Raw genomic sequence first — 18,521 nt, 5'->3', positions numbered from 1 at the left:
TTGCATGTAGTATCTAAAATGTAAGTAAGCTTTTGCATCTCAATTCCCAACTTTCAGGTTGCTAGCATCTTGGTAAGTTTCAATTCCAGTTTCCTCCATGTGCCACAATCCACACAACCAACTCTTCCTCCAGCAGGTGGGGATACAAATACAATGAGAATTTTCAGATTAAAAAAACTCTGCAAATAAATGGATAGGACCAAAACTGACAGCATACTCAGATCTCACTTCTCTATCGCCTCTTACCTTTATTTATTAAACTATATGAAGTTTTCAGACTAAAACACCACCTAGCCTAAATGACATCTCTTGGCAAAGCACATGGAACTAAAGTAATTAGGTAGGATGTTAAATGAGAAACTAACAAAACATACTGACAAAAATTCCTTGTTATAAAAAAACAACCAACCAAACAACTCATCCTGCAGCAAACAAGACAGATAAAATCTGGAAAATATCAGGGCATGTCAGCTAAGCACAGATCTCTTGGGAGTGCTTCTGACTAGTAATGACACTTGTCTGCTTTGAAACAAATTTAGTAGAACTTTTGATATCTCATAGATAATTTGGTTACTTCAAGTTTAGGCAAAAAATAGTCAGAGATGGAGATACTATAGGTCCTCATAAATAAGAAAAGTATTTGCAGAAGCACCCAGGCATTAGACTTTGGACAATCCAGGTGGATGAAAGTAGTTACATTTGCAACAAACGCTAGGAAATTATTGAAATTGAGCTCACATCTTAAAGCCTTAGCACACATCTGCTACTTACAGACTTTCTTGGTTTTAATACTCTCGGCCTTCTTTCTTAGTGTTTAAACTACATTACGTGCATTTTATAGGAGGAGACAACGACCCAGAGGTTGACTTGCCAGCCGTAACAGTGCAAAGGAGTAGCAGATCCAGCATTTTGAACAATGCACTCTCAGACTTCCAACTCCTACCCACAGGCATGTATCCTCATAGCTGTCCATGCCTGCAGTTTACTCGTTTGTGCTATCCTGCATGCGAGTTTTAATATTCATTAAAAAAACACACAGAAGGAACGCACCACTACCATCACATCCTCTAGATTGAAGCATAGACTGCAATCCCAGGTTTACTGTGCATGTGAATTATTCTGAGTGGTTTGTACACAGACTCATGATCAAGAAATGCCCTCAGCTCTTACCGAGCTATTTAGATGGTAAAAGAAAGACACAAAAGAGACCGTGGCCAAAAGATGACTCACAGATCTGTGGTACTTAAATCTTTCTGAATTAAGAGACAAGCGGATTTGGCTCCAGAGAATGTTTCAAGTTCCTGAGGATATTGGATGGTGACAGATAAACCAAACACTCTGCATCCTGTTTTATTTATCCCCACTGCAGTCTACCTTGTAGACGTGGCAGGTTTCTACAGTTTTAGAGTTCTATGTTTTCTTTTAGATAGTATTCTCTGTACGCATTATTTAAGTACCAGAGCAGAGGAAGGTGTAGTCCTCTTCAGAAAAGAACAGAGGACAATATAGGGCATCTGTCAACAGGTGCTGGGAGGCTACTAGGTCACCAAATATTCAAATTTCTGACAGCATTGTAAATGTATGTGGCATGGCAGTAGATAAGAGAAAAAATGTGGCTGTCTTCCCAGTGACCTTATGAACCGACAGATGCGACAGCAATTGACAATTTTATGCTCTGCTCTTCCTAACATGGGTGCTGGGGGTAGAGGGACAAGGTGAGCTTCCCAAACAAATCTGAAGAGATGTGAAGAACACTCTGAAGGCCATCCAATGCCGAAAGGTCATCCCCAAAAATCCCCAAATTATCTCGTCATTTTTTAAATCTCCTACACATGAGAAGTCTGCGTTTTGCTGTGATTCTCTGGCCAGAATTCTTTAGCCATTGTCTTGTTCAGATGACTCTGCAGAGCATGGTCGCCCATAAGCTCTGCCAGGAGCTTGCTTGCCAGCTGTTTGAGCCAGGCACTGTGAGGAAGCTGGCACAAGAGCTTCAACACTCAGAAGATTCAATCTTCTCCTCAGATTTTGGCAAGATGGTCTTTGTTAACTCCACATCTGCTGCAGAGAGGTGGCAGCAAGTCTTCCTTAGCTCCAGCTTGTTCTAAGGTCAGGGATCCTCACAGACCAAGGACTACATAAATATGTAAAACTTGAAGAAAAATGAGAGAAGCTGTTGCAAGGGTTGGCATACCAACATTACATTAAAAATCCAACTATTTTCTGTACGGTGAATAAGTTAACTCCTTTTTCTATGAAAGGTCAGAGGAAATGGATTACTATTGGGAACATACATGCATTTTCAAAGAAAACTCGGTATCAGTCCCAGGGGCATTCCTCATTTTGCATCCTTACCCTTTGACATCTGCCTAATCCAGCAGTCAGCCTGGGCTGATAGCCTGTGTTCTTCCATTACAAGCTGAGCAATCTCATCAATAGCTGGGTAACCAAGTGTAGCAAGTGCAGAACTAAGAAAGTGAAAGGCCTGTTAGAATAAGATTCCTTGAATTAAACAATACACTGGTGATGGTTCTCAATTCAAAGACTTGATACTCATTTAGGTTTGATTGTCAGAATGTGCTGGAAACGTCCAGTCCAATTTTATCCCTCACTTCATCAGCAAGATCCCTGACACTGTTTTTAACCAACACTGTGAGAGAGGCTTCGTCCACTGCTTTACCTTAATTTTGAAATCATTAATTGAAGTTGGCACTTGCCTGAAGTCCAAAGCTGACAGCTTGATTGCTGCCACCATCTCTTATTTTCTCCAGGAATATGAGTAGAATCAAACTGTAGCCCTTGATGCAGTTGTCCACATTGCTTCTCTGTTAACTTCCCCATGGAGAAGACATTAGAAATCAGAGTACAAACACTGGCTCTTGAGCCAAGAGCTGCAGTAAGCATAAAGAGCACTCCCTACAAGGTTTTTTACCACACAGTCTTTGGGACATCTCTGCACTTACTGTACAAAGAAAGTGTAGCTGGATATGCAGCGTATGGTAATGCAGCACTAGAAAGAGCATAGATCAGACACACAGTTGCATCACCTCCAAAATTTGAAGCCTTAACTAATAACTTTCCAGTGTACTTTTTGATTGCATTCTACAATGCAATAGTAATATTTAGAATCATAGAATGGTAGGGGCTGGAAGGGACCTTTAGAGATCATCTAGTCCAACCCCCCTGCAGAAGCAGGTTCACCTAGATGAGGTTGTACAGGAACATATTCAGGCAGGTCTTGAAGACCTCCAAGGAAGGAGACTCCACACCCTCCCTGAGCAGTCTGTTCCACTGCTTCCTCACCCTCACAGTGAAATAGTTTTCTATTTAAATGGAACTTTTTGTGTTCCAGCTTCATCCCATTACCCCTTGTCCTGTTACTAGATACCACAGAAAAAAGGAATAATACCCATCATTTAGATATTTGAAAATATTAATAAGATCTCCCCTCAGTCTCCTCCAGACTAATCAGCCCCAGTTCCTGCAGCCTTTCCTCATACGAAAGATGTTCCAGTCCCCTGATCATCTTGGTGGTCCTGCACTGGACTCTCTCCAGAAGTTCTGTCCCTCTTGAGCTGAGGAGCCCAGAACTGGACACAGTACTCCAGATGAGGCTTCACCAGGGCAAAGGAGAGGGGGAGGAGAACCTCCCTTGACCTTCTGGCCACACTCTTCTTGATGCATCCCAGGATACCATTGGCCTTCATGGCCACGAGGGCACATTGCTGGCTCATGGTTAGTTTATTATCAACCAGGACTCCCAAGTCTCTCTGCAGAGCTGCTCTCCAGCAGGTCAACCCCCAGCCTGTACTGGTGCACGGGGTTGTTCCCAGATGCAGGACTCTGAACTTGTCCTTGTTGAACCTCATGAGGTTCCTCTCTGTCCAACTCTCAAACCGGTCGAGATCCCGCTGAATGGCAGCACAGCCTTCTGGGGAATCAGCCAGTCCTCCCAGTTTGGTGTCATCAGCCAACTTGCTGAGGGTACCCTCTGTCCTCTCATCCAGGTCGTTGATGAAGATGTTGAACAAGACTGGCCCCAGAACCGATCCCTGTGGAACTCCACTGGCCACAGGCCTCCAACTCGATTCTGTGCCATTGATCACCACACTCTGGGCTCTGTCATTCAGCCAACTCTCGATCCACCTCACTGTCCACTCATCCAAGCCACACTGCCTGAGCTTTCTGATGAGGATATTATGGGAGACAGTGTCAAAAGCCTTGCTGAAGTCAAGGTAGATGATATCTGCTGCTTTCCCCTCATCTAGCCAGCCAGTTATGCACTCATAGAAGGATATCAGGTTGGTTAAACAGGATTTCCCCTTGGTGAATCCTTGTTCACTCCCCGTGATAACCATCTTATCTTTCATATGTTTAGGATATTCAGGATGAGTTGTTCCATTACCTTTCCAGGGATGGAGGTTAGGTTGACCGGCCTGTAGTTTCCTGGGTCATCCTTCTTGCCCTTTTTGAAGACTGGAGTGACATTTAGCACAAAGCAGCTCAGCTGTATGACTGGCTGCTGGGCTGCAGAAACGAAGTTTCTTTTCACAAGTTTTTACTGTTATTCTCTGAACTGCACTAACTCTTTCCTAGTTTTCCAAAGACAGATATATAGGCAGCACTTACAGAAACATGAGATATATTTGAGTCTGCAGATATAGGCCTCCAGAAAAGCCTGCTATTTAGAAGTTCAATCTGGAGTGTTTAAGTAGAAGGAAGGGAAGGTCCTGGAGTCTCTTGCTCAAGAGCAATCTCTTCAGCTGCACTTGTGATATTGGAAGCATTACTTGAAGAACAAGGTCTCAAACCACTTTAACAGGTCACTGATTGGGGAAGTCTAAGCAATCAACAGTCTCCTTGGTTAATGCCAGGAAGATGAAAAGAGCTCCCAAACTCCAACCCTCCACCCCCATCACCTACCATCAAACCCTCCAGGCAGGCTGCCAAGTCTTTAAGCCCTGCTGCCAGGAAGTTGGGAAGTCAAGCTAATAAGAAAGTGGACAGCTTTTCAATAAAATATCTTGTTAAAACTAGGACACTTCTGCAATTTTTCAGAGCATGCTGAATCAGCACACTCACACAAAATACCCTTGCAGGGGAAATTTCTCCCCAGACCACTGGTACACTTAGTAAATCCCAGATAGTCAGACGAGGAGACATGGGAGATTTCACTCAATATTTTCACTCTTAAAAACCAAAGTAAAATGAAGACATTAAAACCGCTTGGGATTAACACTGCTCTAGAGAATGAGTTCATACCATCTCTGTTCCCAAATTAGACTGTTGCTTTAAGCACCACAGCTAAACTCATTATATATTCTTACCAGCAATATGCTATTAATATCAGATGTGAACAGATATGCCTTGCCCTGCACAACAAACAATGTGGGTTTTTTGCCATTTAAAAATATTAATTCCTTTGTAACACCAAAAATTTTAAGAGCTTTAAAGCATTCATGAAGTGTCACGAAAAAGGCAATATAACTAAACAGAAACAGCAAAACCGGAAACAAGATTAAGATATTGCAATTTAATTTCCTGGAAAATAATGTGCCACCAGCTGTGTAAACTTCTTGCAGCTAAAACAAATATTCTAAGAACAAGCAGGCAGCTGATTTACACTGTAGCATGTTTCCTCAACAGTCAAGCCTCCCAAGGAAACCCTTGAGCTGTCTCTTAGACTGTACAAAGGCTTTAAAGACAGCCATACAACAAACTGATTTGATTAGCAGGATTCTGAGCGATCTTTAATTTTTATGTTCAACTCATTAAGTCTGAGCTCCGGCTGACACATCTAGTACTCCCATCACATACACTATGTGCTTCCTGAACATAACAAATAACCAGTGCAGCATGCACTATCCTTCTGACATACCGGACAAGACACATGCAAGACTCTAGCAGCTGGATTCTTTGGTTTTGTCTCCTGAAGTGAGGCAAGGGCCTACCTGCTGATTCCAGTAACAGGCACCGTGCATTCTGTAAAGTTTCCTCTTCTGGAAACTATGAAGTGGCCTTGTTCGAGCAGATGTGCTCACATTTGCCACAGAGAGAGATCTTAGTCTTGTCCCATCTCTTCTTCTTTTCTTGATGTGCTGATGATCAAGCAACCAGCTGCTCGACGAGGACACCTCTCTGTTGTCTGAAGCTCTGCAATTTTGTGATTAATGAGGCAGAAATACAAGAAGTTAAATAAGCTCAACACACACAGGCTGAGATTTCATACATTTCATTAGCATTATCCACCTAAGAGAATTTTATTAACATTAAAATGTTTTAGCATGTTGTTTCAGGAAACTTTGTACATGTTTTGTTTGCTCATTGGTTAATTCAATGTTAAAAGGAAGTTTATCATTATTGTTCACCTTACTGCTCACAGAAACAAATGTCAAAATGAAGTAAGACCTTGAACATATAATGGTTTTTCGATTTTCCAAATTCAAGAACTCTAACACCTATGAGATTTAAGTTACAATTAATATTTCCCTACAAACTTACATTTCATTCAAGACAGCAGTTATGCAAACATAACGGAATGAATCCTAGAATCCTGCCCTAATACTTTTGAGATTTTCTAGTTTTGCTCAAGAAGTGAAACTTAAGTCAAGCTTTACAAACAAGTGTCTATTCACACAGGGGCTGCAATTCACTGCGAAGCAGTTATATAAAAATTTAGTTTAGCATTTAGTTTAACCAACATAAGGCCATTAAACTTCCCTTTCAGGGATGTGCCAATAGAGCTGTCCAATACAACCCAAGCCCAGCCTGGAGGAAGCCCTTGAGGAGGAGGGAAATCCTAGGCTGCTTCTCTGGCGTTAAGATCTAGAAGCTGTTTAGAACCAGATCATTTGGAAGAATGCAAGCTCAGCTCTCATCACAATATAATAGGGTCTATATAAATACACGGTAAACCTTTTAACATTAAATCTCTCTCTTACCTGCATTTCCTCAACTCTGTCCCTTTCAAATCCTGCTCAGTGTTACAGCATCATCCGTCCAAAAACTTACTTACACTCATACCTATCCACGTATGCCTAACAACCTGGGATCACTCTCATCAATCTACAGCCTATCTTCTCACCAAAACAGGGAATACTACATGGTAAGAATTCAAAACACTCTCACATTTGGCTAAGCATGAAAGAACAGGAAGAATACACATTGCTTTTATGAGTATTCTACTTTGTTGCTGTAGCAGTATCTGCCAGCAAAGCTGATGGCTTGCTGCAAAAAGCACTCAAGTGTGCATATAGTTTTACAATATTGAAGACCTTGACTGTAACTCTAAATCGCCTGAAAAGTGCAAGTATATGAAATATTTTGGCCTTGGTTTGTAACAGGTCATCTATCTGCACAAATGATTACTTCCTCTTGTGAACTTCATCTAGAAAGTCACAGTCTTATTAGTGAAGTTGTAACACACAATAAACCACAAAAATTAATTTATTACAAGGCCGTTTATCAATCTTTTTTGACAAGTGGCATTCTTCTAAAAGTATATTTTTCTTAAATAGAAGCACTTGTTAGGTAAATGTAATTAAATGTCATCCCATGCTGTGCTAATTAAAAGAGGGATGGTGCAAAGTATTTAAAGAAACACACTAGTAAGTGTCAAGAAAAAGCCCCAAATACTGAAGCATGACATTCTTACTACTAACACTGTATTTTTAAGGCTTGATAAAGAAACAAAACATTTAAAGTCCATGCAAAAGATTTCTCAAAATATTTTCTATGAATTCTCAAAAACATTTTCTCTGCAATTATCCACCTTGAAGTCTGATGGTGCCAAGCCCAACTTCTAGACTTCCACATACTTTCCTCTTAAATGAAAGACAACACTGACAGGAATGAAAAGCTCCTCAGCTTCTTGATTTCTGCCTTTGTTCTGATGGGCTGGTTTGACAATCTCTCTTCAGTCTCTGCCAGCTGCTCTATTTAGCCTCCTGTGCCTTGCAATAAAGCATGGCTTCATTTTCAGATGAAGCAGAGATTTCAGCTCTGTGGCTTGGAGCTCCAGTACACAGCAGTATTGTTTTCTTGACACTCATATAAATAGGCTTTCCAGTCAAGGTTTGAGGCATCTGCTTATTCTGATCTTAGTTTGGGTGGTTTTCAAAATAGGATTCCACAGAAGACTGAAATGAACTATTGTCAGATGTAAAATTCATTAACTTGCTGAAACACTCCTTTCAAGGCTCATAGGTTGGCCTTTCTTGCTCTGTGGCCCAGCTAAAGAGCAGAGACCTTACTCATGGGTACATACATGCACAGCAAACCATGAGACATGCACTACTTGCACTGGAATAATAAACTTTCATTCCTTTTGCCTCATAAGAAAGTGGTTATCCTGAGCTTAGGGAACTGCTTCTATGAACGTTTACTTTCATACATCTGGCTAATCTTGGCATCTAGATTCAATGGAGCAAAGTGACATTGGAAAAGGAAGCCTCTAATGAAATTAGACCTTGATAAACGGTAATTCAGGGTTACCCACATTTAATCAACCAATTAATTAATACAAGCACCACCATTCCACTGGGAATAGCCCAAGTAACCAACCATACTACAACCCCATGATTATCAACCTCAAAGATCTCACACTTAGACCTAAACATGCATGATCACAGCTTTCACATTAAGAGCCTATAGCTAATTTCAAGAATTTCTTACATAAAAATGACTATCATCCCTTTTTACTCCTCTCCTCAAAAACAATGCCACCATATTTTCCATTTGATTTTGATTTCTACTTTCTGAAGTACTTAATATAGTCAGTGAGCTCTAGAAAGAGTGAGGATAGAATCAATCAAGAAATTAACTTAACTGTAGTATGCAACTGTCTCAATTAATTGCATGCAAAACTACTACAACAAAACACCACAAAAAAACTGAAGCACACTCAATAATCCAAGAAGTAGGAGGTAGTGAATTTCCCTGTAGGATTTTTATGGTAACCACTAATTATTCTTAATTACCATCTTTAATGAATGGTATTTATTTGCAGATTTCAAAACATTTCACAAGAAGTAAAAAATGAATTCATTAACTGATTTTTAAGATGTCATCTAGAAAGCTCTGAAGTCTCAGGTTGCCTTCCAACTCCAGCTTAAGTGCTACAGCACTGAGAAGATCTTCCCATTCTTCTTCAGGGTTTTATACACCATGAGTAGAAAACAAGTAGCCTTAGAGAGAGTAGTCTATTAGTAAACAACTGTATTGCTTATAAAACAAAAAGAAGACTGATTTTAGACAGTGCCTGATAAATCAGAAGATAAGTGGCTTTAACTTCTATCATTAGAGTCCCTCATCATGAAGTCAACTTCATACATTCTCAAAAACACTTTTCAAAGCAAGAAACATCCCTGACGTTTCATGAAAAAGTCACAGATTCAAGACACAGCTGTCTAACAGTCTAGATTACTCCCTTCTTCTACACAGCCATCTCTATTAGCAACTGCTGTTGCAGGGCTCTTTTTATTCCAAAACTTTGAGGAATCTTCTGATTCTCACCTACATGATCTGTAAACAACTGATACACCAGGAGCATGAATGTGACGTGACAAGAACTTTTCATCCTTAAATTTAGGGCACAGACACACAATTGCTTTGGAACAGACAGCAGTTAAAGAAGTTGCCCATACAAGCTGCGCATTATAATCTCTTTGTGGGAGGCTACAGCCTCTGTGGCAAAGCTGCTAGAACAGACGGTGTGGCCATCTCTCCTTGGAGCCAGGAGACAGAGAACTACATTCTCCTGCAGACACTGCCATAAACCCCCCCCAAGCTCTAGTAGGGAATACTTTCTTCATCCACCTGATCTTAATTGAGATCTATGAATAACAGCAATGCCTCCATCCTCAAAAAATTACATTACTAGTATCTCAGGAGAAATATCCTACATACCTAGGTTTTTTTACGACAGGACTGTAGTCAGTTGCCTTAATGCCGTTTTGAGACTGATTACAGCCTGTAATCTATTTTAAAATCTTTGAATAAAAGATGGAGTTACTAAGAAGGATGGGGTAATAACTGAGAAATATTTTTCTACAAGATTAATTTTGAGCTGTTGGAAGATATATAGCTATGAAGAACAAAAGACTACAAATGGAAAAATATTATCTCCACAGGCCTGAAAAAGTAGCTGGCAAAGATAAATGTGGCCTTGTATTGAAGACTAGCTTGCTTAAAATTAATGAACCTGCTGCTAAAACACCACCATGATGTTTTTGCAGCACAGATGACACTGCTTATGTGTTCTACTATCCAGTAAAATCTAATTCATTGTTTTTCCAGAAATAAAGTTGCACTCATGATGACAGAATGATGTTTGAACTAACCAGAAGTAGTGTGTTACTTACAGTATCCTTTCAGTACTTCACAGATACATTCATCTTCACAGTACTGAAATGTACTTTCAGTGACTTCATACTTTTATGATGTCTTTAAGAACAAAACAAAATCCTAGTACTTTCAACATTACAAACAAGATTTGACTTCTCTTGAAGCAAGCAGCTCTCTTTTCCCGATTTATTACTGTAATGATTGGCAGCTCCACCTACATAACTTTACCAAAAGTTAGTCTCCAAAAAATGCTACCATGCTGTCACCTACCTGAAGGAGATGCCATTGACCAGATGTTTATGCCTACAAGTTTTGGATGAAAGAGGTGAAGAAGTTGGAGACAGATTGAGTGGAGCAATTAGGCTGCTGATGATTTCACTCAGTTGTGCACTCTGGAAAAAAAATAACAATAAGAGTGTCAGACTTTTATTCAGAATCAACAGCTCAAAGGCCTTGGGTTTTTGTTGTTTTCCTACTTATGATTCCAGTCACATACATCATGGAATAATATTTAGTTTCTTCTTATGAATAATCAAGTGTGGCATGTCCTTTCCATCACAAATAATATAAACAACTATACAAAAAAAAAAAATTAAAAAAAGCAAAACAAAAACCAAACCACTAAAAACCAAAACAAAAAACTGACATAAGACTGAACAATCACACAAGGACACTGTTTATACATTTAAAGAAGTAGTACACAAAACACATTACTGATCTTAATATTTTAACCAAAGGTTTTTTTAAAAGGCAAAAGAAACCAGAACACTTCACAGCTGATGTAACAACAGCTGCAGCCCAGAGCTGCTAACTCAACAAGCATTTCAACTGTGGAAAAAAATGTCTGCTGTCTACTCATTGTACATTTCGTTCACTCCAAGGATTTTTCTTGTTAAAAGAATCCTCTTCATTGCTCACTGTAGCTTGACAAAGGTGTTTTTATAAAAGGAAGTGTAACTACAGGATGACTATTAAACTACAGACAGAAGGGCCAAATTCTTGCTCAAAAGTAGCAACAACAAGCCTCCACCTCACCAAACCCCAGACTTTCAGAACCGCCCCAAAACAAATGCAGCTAATTTGTTAAGACTAAAGATTACTCTTTACAAAGCAACGAATTGTGGATAACATTTCACAATAATTTTTTTTGTTTTAAATGTCAAACTTTAATCATTATACTGACAATATATGTAGGTTTTTTTAGAGGAGACTGTGCTGCATACTTAAGAGACATTAAATGTATCTGAAATGGCATACTGTTGCTTTTAACTTTTACATTATTTTGTATGGTTTTCATTCAAACAAGATTGTTTAAAACAAGAATTACTAAATGTTACCCAGTAAGTTTTCTTTACATTTTGACGAAATGTAGAAAGAGATAAAAAAAAAAAATCCACTTTATTACAACTAATGTCTTTTCTGTTCAAATTTAAGTGGTGCAGTCAAGTAAAAATTTCACGTAAGAGTAAAATTTCAGGCACAGATATTAAAACACCAAAATAGTAAGTCAATTATAATCAGGTCTGAACAAAGCACACAAGACGCCAATAAAATATTTAGTGGACTGATTTTAAAATCTCTACAGAATTCAATCTGTAAGGAGCAAAGTCTATGTAAGTGATTTGAAAACAGTGTTAATAAAAATTGCCAGGCTCAGTCACTTTGTATTCTTTATCATTTTTTTTCTGTTAACAAGATAACATAGGACTGAAGTATTCTGTGGGAAAATCTATGGACCTACTTCAGCCTACAGCTTTGCAATTCCTGACACAGAACAAGAAGAAATTTACACTTTCGGAGTTAAGGTTAATTTACAGAACTGATAGTCAAAGAGTAAATCAAAGCCCAAAGCTTTTTGTGATGTAAAGGGCAAAAACTTAATGTCTATGAGATGGATTAAACTAAGAAGGTCTTGTCTTTACTTACAAGTAATTTTCAGACCATCAAAGCTCTTGGACCTCTGTAGCTAGTTAGGGACCAGGAAGCACACTATTATTAGTTTAATTGTAAAATATTTAACTGAAAACTGTATTTAAGTCTCCAACTAATCACTTAATGTGGGCACATTCACCACATTCTAAAAATACTCTTTGGTTTACCTTGTGCAATTGCCAACACTGCACATATAAATTTCCTGTTTCATTGCTTCCTTGCTCCTGTCTGTAGTGGATAAGATCTATCAAACAGGGGAAGCATTTGAAGAACAGGAAAGTATGATTATCAAATAAGAAAAATTGGCACAGAGATTCGGGAAAAGGCATCAGCAGCTAAAGCTACTTTTACTTCATTTAAAAAGAAATGTATATGACAAAGAATTTACGTACAGAATCAGAGCAACATATCAGAGCACCATACTGGCTTTATCAGGTTTGCTTCACACTAACTGCATAAATTCATTCTAAAACCGAATTTCCTGTATCTCTTTCACATGTGATCCTGCCACATTCTTTCTGAACTTACTAGCAAAAGAAAACCCTGTTGGAGTCTATGTTGTATTTCCCAGAATAAACCTTGGAAATGACTGTTTCCAATGCCCCGAACCAAAACTCCACTCACGGCTATGCCTATGTGAGGCCTGTTAAGTACCTGGAATTCCTCAGCTCCAAACTGCAGTCCTATGATGCCTGAAAAAGGCAACCCAACAATGATATTCTACTGGGACTTTTGTTTGTTTGTTTGTTTCAAGTGCAACAAATCTCCATCTTCAGCTGTACTCTATCATCTCACAGAAGTATTTTCTGAAACAATCTGTGGCAACTCTGCACTGAACCAAACTGTGAAGGTTTGTGGATAGCTACGAGGAGTTGTCATATGGCTGCTTTGATGAAAACAAAGTGGTAACACAGACATCTCCAAAAAAAAAGAAAGGTTAATTTCTAAACCTGATGTACAACGTAGTTATTAAGCTCTTCAGCTTGTCAGCACTGACTTTTGGGACTACAAAATATCTTCTCTTTTGGAAGTCATCACCATGGAATCTACCCTGTCTCTATAGTAAATCATTTGGCTGCATTCAGTTCTTATTTTACTTTACCTGTTTTTCTATGTTTCGTAAAAGCAGGGTAGGACTGCTGGGTGACATTTCAAAGTCATGCTCCGGCAAAGCATCCTGTCTCTCAATGGCAGCTTGCGAATTCCCTGTGGCGTTTAATAAAGCTTCTTGGTCTGTCAATTGTATTTGCTTCTTCAAAATGTCTTTTGGAAATGGGAATTCTTCTAAGATCACCATCCCCTAGACAACAGCAATTGAACACAGTTGGTTGACAACGATTAACCCTCCTAAATAATTTTTAAGGGGCAGTTGAACCTGACACATCCCCCTTAAATCCTTCCAGTAAGTCTTTGGAGCACTTAAACTAGATTTTAAATACATTTAACAACTAAAATATAAAAATAGTAGGTGTTTTCATTAATGAAAAGCTGCACCATTTATGCTACTCTTTATAACAGCAATCACTCTAGTGTCATACCACCGCTTAAACATCTGTGCCAAAATTCAAATCAGGAATTCATACTTATTTGAGCAACTATATGATCATTTGCCTGCTGATCTAAGAAGAGGTTATTCTGTAAGAAACAACCACCCTTTAATTTGAAGCTGGCTATAGACTTTGAAGCCAATAAATTTTGCAAAGGCACTTTCAAGTGCTTTTTTCGCATTCTTATCCATGTTCTAAGCAAACCATCAAGCTTGTTATTTTTGTAGGAAAGATGCATACAATTCAAAACCAAAGCTGTTAAAAATGTAATAGATTTGTTTCAGGTGAGCATTTTTAGAGTTTGATTATTAGAGAGGTAACTATCCGAATATTCTAGCAATGTCATTGCTTTTGAAGACAATCTGCATAAATGTGGTATCAGATGTGGTCTATCATCTAGAACACTATCTATGATAATATAGCTTTATATGGCAGAGAAATAACAAGAGTTTCATAAATGAACTAGGAAAAGAATATTCCCATTGTATTTTCCACATGACAGATTAGAAAAATAAAAGTGTCAAACACAATCCCAGGTAAAATCTCAGTTGGCTGAACAAACTAAAAACATTAAGCAAAGTAATAATAGAAAAATAACTTTGTAACAGTCAAACTCAGTTTCTCAAATAGTCCCTTAATTCACCATTATCTTCAGCAAGTAAATTTAATACTCAGAAAAGGCTATCAAATTTCTGTCAGCTTTTTCCAAAGAGAAAAGGAAAGGACTTACTTTCTGTTAAGCACTCAAATGTCAAGAAGGTATTGAAAGAACAGAACCATTCAATTACATTGTCTCAATTTTTTCTCTCTATCAAGAATATTCCACTAAAACCAAGGCAGATTGTCACTATGTGAATAAAAGGTACTCCTATATTACTTCTTTAAACAAGACAGACTTCACCTAGACTGGTGTTGTGGAAAATTAAGGATCCTGTAGTTTAACTCAAAACTTGACTCCTGCCTCAGCAGAACCTTGCCTTAAAACAGGGAAGCAAGTCTGAAAGAAACTTCAAAAGGGAGAACAGGAGAAAACATAAAGTTCTCCCTGTTCTCGTGTGTGTCTAACTTATTCCCCCGTTTTTGTTATAAATTCAAACCTCAGAGCAAAGATGTTCTCTAAAACCAAATGCAGGTGGAAAACTTGCTTTAATGCACAAAAGAGACACAAAGATTCTGAATTTCCATCAAGCACTAGATTTTCCACAGTCCTTGTCAAGTAGTAGTCAAACGTCTGTGCATTTCCATGTATAGCAAATGGATATAAACCCAGACAGTATCATACTACAGTCTACAGACTGAGAGCAGCTCCAAAGTAGGTAGTATGTTCAAGGAAAATGAAGTATAGATCTAATTTTTGTGTGCTACGACAGAGGACAAGCTAGCTCAACAGCTTTAGACTCTTGCAGAATTCAGAATATTTACATCTTTTTAGTGAGAGAATCACAGCTCAGGACCATAGAAAGAGTGAAAAAATAACTAAAAAACATCTTAAAACACAAATTCTCAAATCAGAGGAATAGGAAGACACAAGAAAAGATGGACACATATCCCCATCCCATCCAACTTGCACTGGAATTAAATTTTTTAAGTTGTGGAACCAAGCATGGAAAGAGGAAAGCAGAAAATAAGGAGAAAATTGACACAGACTGTATGAAAAGGGAGAGATGGAATATGCACAGAAGAGCAAGAGTAAAGAAGACTAATACTGGCTACATGGGAATGATAAACCCAAGGTTTTTGCAATAAACTCTTCTTGCCTTCCTCCTCCCTTAAAAGGAATTGTTTTGTTTTGCATATATATGGATTTTTTAACAATGAAGGACCCTCAAAGATCCAGAGCTGCTACTTCTTAGTGCACTGAGAAAGAGAAGACACAATGTAGTAGGCTAGGAAAGTGCCCACAAAATAACCATCTCCCTTCCTATTGTGTTGAGTGATGTTTTGCTTGAAATCATTGTTCATTGGCTATGAATCACATTTTTTTCCCCACTCAAAACACACGAAAAAACATTAAACACAGCATACAAATTCTAGTGATATCGTGTAACTACTTTGCAGCTACTAAATGAAAACAAAGAGCTCTTCTATCAGCCCACTTGTCCTTCCATAGCTGCTGCACTGGCGTACTACAAACATGTATACAAAAAAACACAGAAAAAGAAAATACATGTCTACTTTCACTATGGGACACAATGCCAAATACTGAATACCACCACTGGTAAAAGTGGCATAAAATTTGCAAAAAGGAATGTAACTAAAGATCTTCACAAGGAAGATGACTAGGCTCCAAGCCAACACTCCATCTAATGCAAAGAAAATGCATGACTAAAGGAATGTTCTTTCTCCCATTTTTCTGTTATTCATTTCACTATCTTCTGCAGCTTATGAGATTCATGCCACCCTAAAGGCCAATAGCTTTTGGTGTAACAGTGTGCTGGTACCTATCATTTAGGACAACACAACAATACTGACATTCTCACTCTTCACAAAATCTCCTTTCACTTCTGTGGCCATCGAGACAGGACAGACACTCAAACAAAGGCTCTTCAATTATTTAAAAATAAAAATCCTGACTAGTGAAAAGTTGTGAGTGGGAGAGACAAAGCTGGATACAAAAAGAAGGGCTTGAGGGCAAAAAGAGGAGGGGAGATTTTTCTTAGTGTGATCAGAGGGAAATGCTCTCTGGGTGATTTCCCTCTTCTTTTCAACTCTCTCTAAGACTCACGTTCAGCCACATAAGCCTAAAGAATCTTCTGGCTCCTCTTCATCTGTACTTATCCAACCCCAGCAGATATCAGACAATCTACACAAACCTTATCAATGTAGAGTCAAAGAGTAATCTTCTAAAACCTATCACTATCACACCACCAGATTTATCACAGGTTTTGGCCTCTTGCACATGACCTGGGAAGCCCATTAATTGACAGATGTATGATTAATGTTTTAGGAATGTAACTTTCCCACTGTCTAGCCAGTTGATTTACAAAAACTAGTCCATGAGTTACACACATTGGAATTTTAGTAATAATTAATCCTTGACCTGTTCAAAGTGCTGTACAAACATTAACTAGCTAATCCTCAGAATAAACATACACCGTAAATAACAAAATACCCCACTCTGAAACCCCACAAGACAAAAATGAATAATCAGCCACCCCATCTGCAAACCAAATCCTGTCTCTTCTGCAGAGGGAAAAATACTGCAATAAACGCAGTACCTTTTGTTGAGCCCCTCAAAGTCACTAACAAAGTCACTACTACAGTTTGGAAGGTAAGAGCTCCCAGCTCCCAGTCCTGTACTGATGCCTCTAGGGTACAACACTTTTTAGCTCGTGATGTCTTTCTCATTAGCCTTTGCATGCAAAACCTATGCAGATACAAGAACTCTAGGGCAAAACAAACAAGAAGAAAGAACCAAATAAATGCATATTACAAGAAACACTGTCAAAAGATTATTTGAAAAGCCCATTTATGGGCTTACAGACAATACCTTGGTGGCTCGTATCTGCCTGTGAAGGTCAGTTAGTTGTTGGATTTTGTATTCTAGTTCTGAGATCTGGGCTTGAAGCCATGTCCAACGGCTGCCAATTCTAGCTCTGTCTGCAAGCCACTTCCATTCAGAAGTATAGCTGCTGTGAAGACAAAATGCTTGTTAGTCCAAAAATAAAGATAACCACATTTGCACAAGAACATTTTTGACAGCTGCTCTGATTCATGTCGCAAGCATCTCAGTTGCTTTCAGAAGATATCTGATAATACCCATGCAATTTCACATCAACTTATTTCTGTAACTACAGACCTTGCCCAAACCAGTATGATCAATGTTCACTGGCTATTTCCAGGTTAAGCTTGTTTTGAATTCTGTATTATAAAACCCAGAGATGGAGAGGATGTGGTGAGTCTTTTTTCTGTAGCACCCAGGGACAGGATAAAGGGTAATATGTACAAGTTGGAACACAAGAAGTTCCACTTGAACATGAGGAGAAACTTCTTTGCTGTGAAGGTGAGGGAGTCCTTGCACAGGCTGCTCAGGGAGGTTGTGGAGTCTCTCAAAACCTGCCTGGACATCTTCCTGTGTGACCTGATCTAGGCTGACCTGCTTGAGCAGGAGGTTGGACTAGATCATCTGTAGAAGTCCCTTCCAATTCCTTCCATTCTGGGATTCTATGATACATTATCTGCTTGTGTAATTTACAATCAGCTTACTCTCTCTCCTATACAGACAAAATGAATACATGAAATTAGACAGAAAAAAATGTTCTGTCTGCAGACTCTACATGCTAGGCAAACAAGTGGATTAACATCCGAAAAAAACTCAAGTCTATAAACGTATACCATAACAAATTGTTTACATTTAGATGCTATTAGGCACCTACAGAGGCATCTATTAGGCATCCGTCCTAGGAAAAAAAGTCATAAGAAGTAATCTTGTAAATACGAATTTTTCTACAACCCCTTTTTATTTCTCTTTGTTTTCCCATTATCACCAGCACACAGTAAATAGCTTTGGTTACTTATGCTTTTTCTTGCAAGAACTTATCTGGGATTGACAGCTTTCACACATTTTTGCTTCTGGAAATCATAAAATACAGTTTTCAGGGAAAAGAGGTGCTGGAATAATTAGGATTTGTCTCAGGACCCTGGGATGGCAAAAAGCTAGTCCTAAGAAAGAGTTGATTAATGAGGCTGTAACAAATCCTC

General features: G+C 38.7%; 1 protein-coding gene across 5 annotated transcripts in view; it reads right to left on the bottom strand.

The window, feature by feature from the left end:
* The window catches only part of KANSL1L (KAT8 regulatory NSL complex subunit 1 like), a 66,985-nt gene that overhangs the window by 27,134 nt on the left and 21,330 nt on the right, over positions 1–18,521 (bottom strand). For 3 of the 5 annotated variants that reach the window (XR_009819264.1, XR_009819266.1, XM_062002527.1), the window contains exons 3-6: positions 17,311–17,452; positions 13,376–13,573; positions 10,612–10,733; positions 5,949–6,150 (exon numbers count right to left, since the gene is read on the bottom strand). Coding sequence is in view for 1 of the 5 variants with exons in the window: in XM_062002527.1 (XP_061858511.1) it covers positions 5,949–6,150; positions 10,612–10,733; positions 13,376–13,573; positions 17,311–17,452 (664 nt within the window). In the remaining 4 variants the exon portion in view is untranslated. The remainder of the gene's footprint in view (positions 1–5,948; positions 6,151–10,611; positions 10,734–13,375; positions 13,574–17,310; positions 17,453–18,521) is intronic. The other 2 variants (XR_009819265.1, XR_009819267.1) reach the window with 2 other exon arrangements.

The sequence above is a fragment of the Colius striatus genome, chromosome 9, assembly GCF_028858725.1.
Source record: "Colius striatus isolate bColStr4 chromosome 9, bColStr4.1.hap1, whole genome shotgun sequence".
NCBI classification, from domain to species: Eukaryota; Metazoa; Chordata; class Aves; order Coliiformes; family Coliidae; genus Colius; species Colius striatus.
The sequence above is the reverse complement of the archived record's forward strand: the minus strand, read 5'-3'. Positions and strand labels throughout refer to the sequence as shown.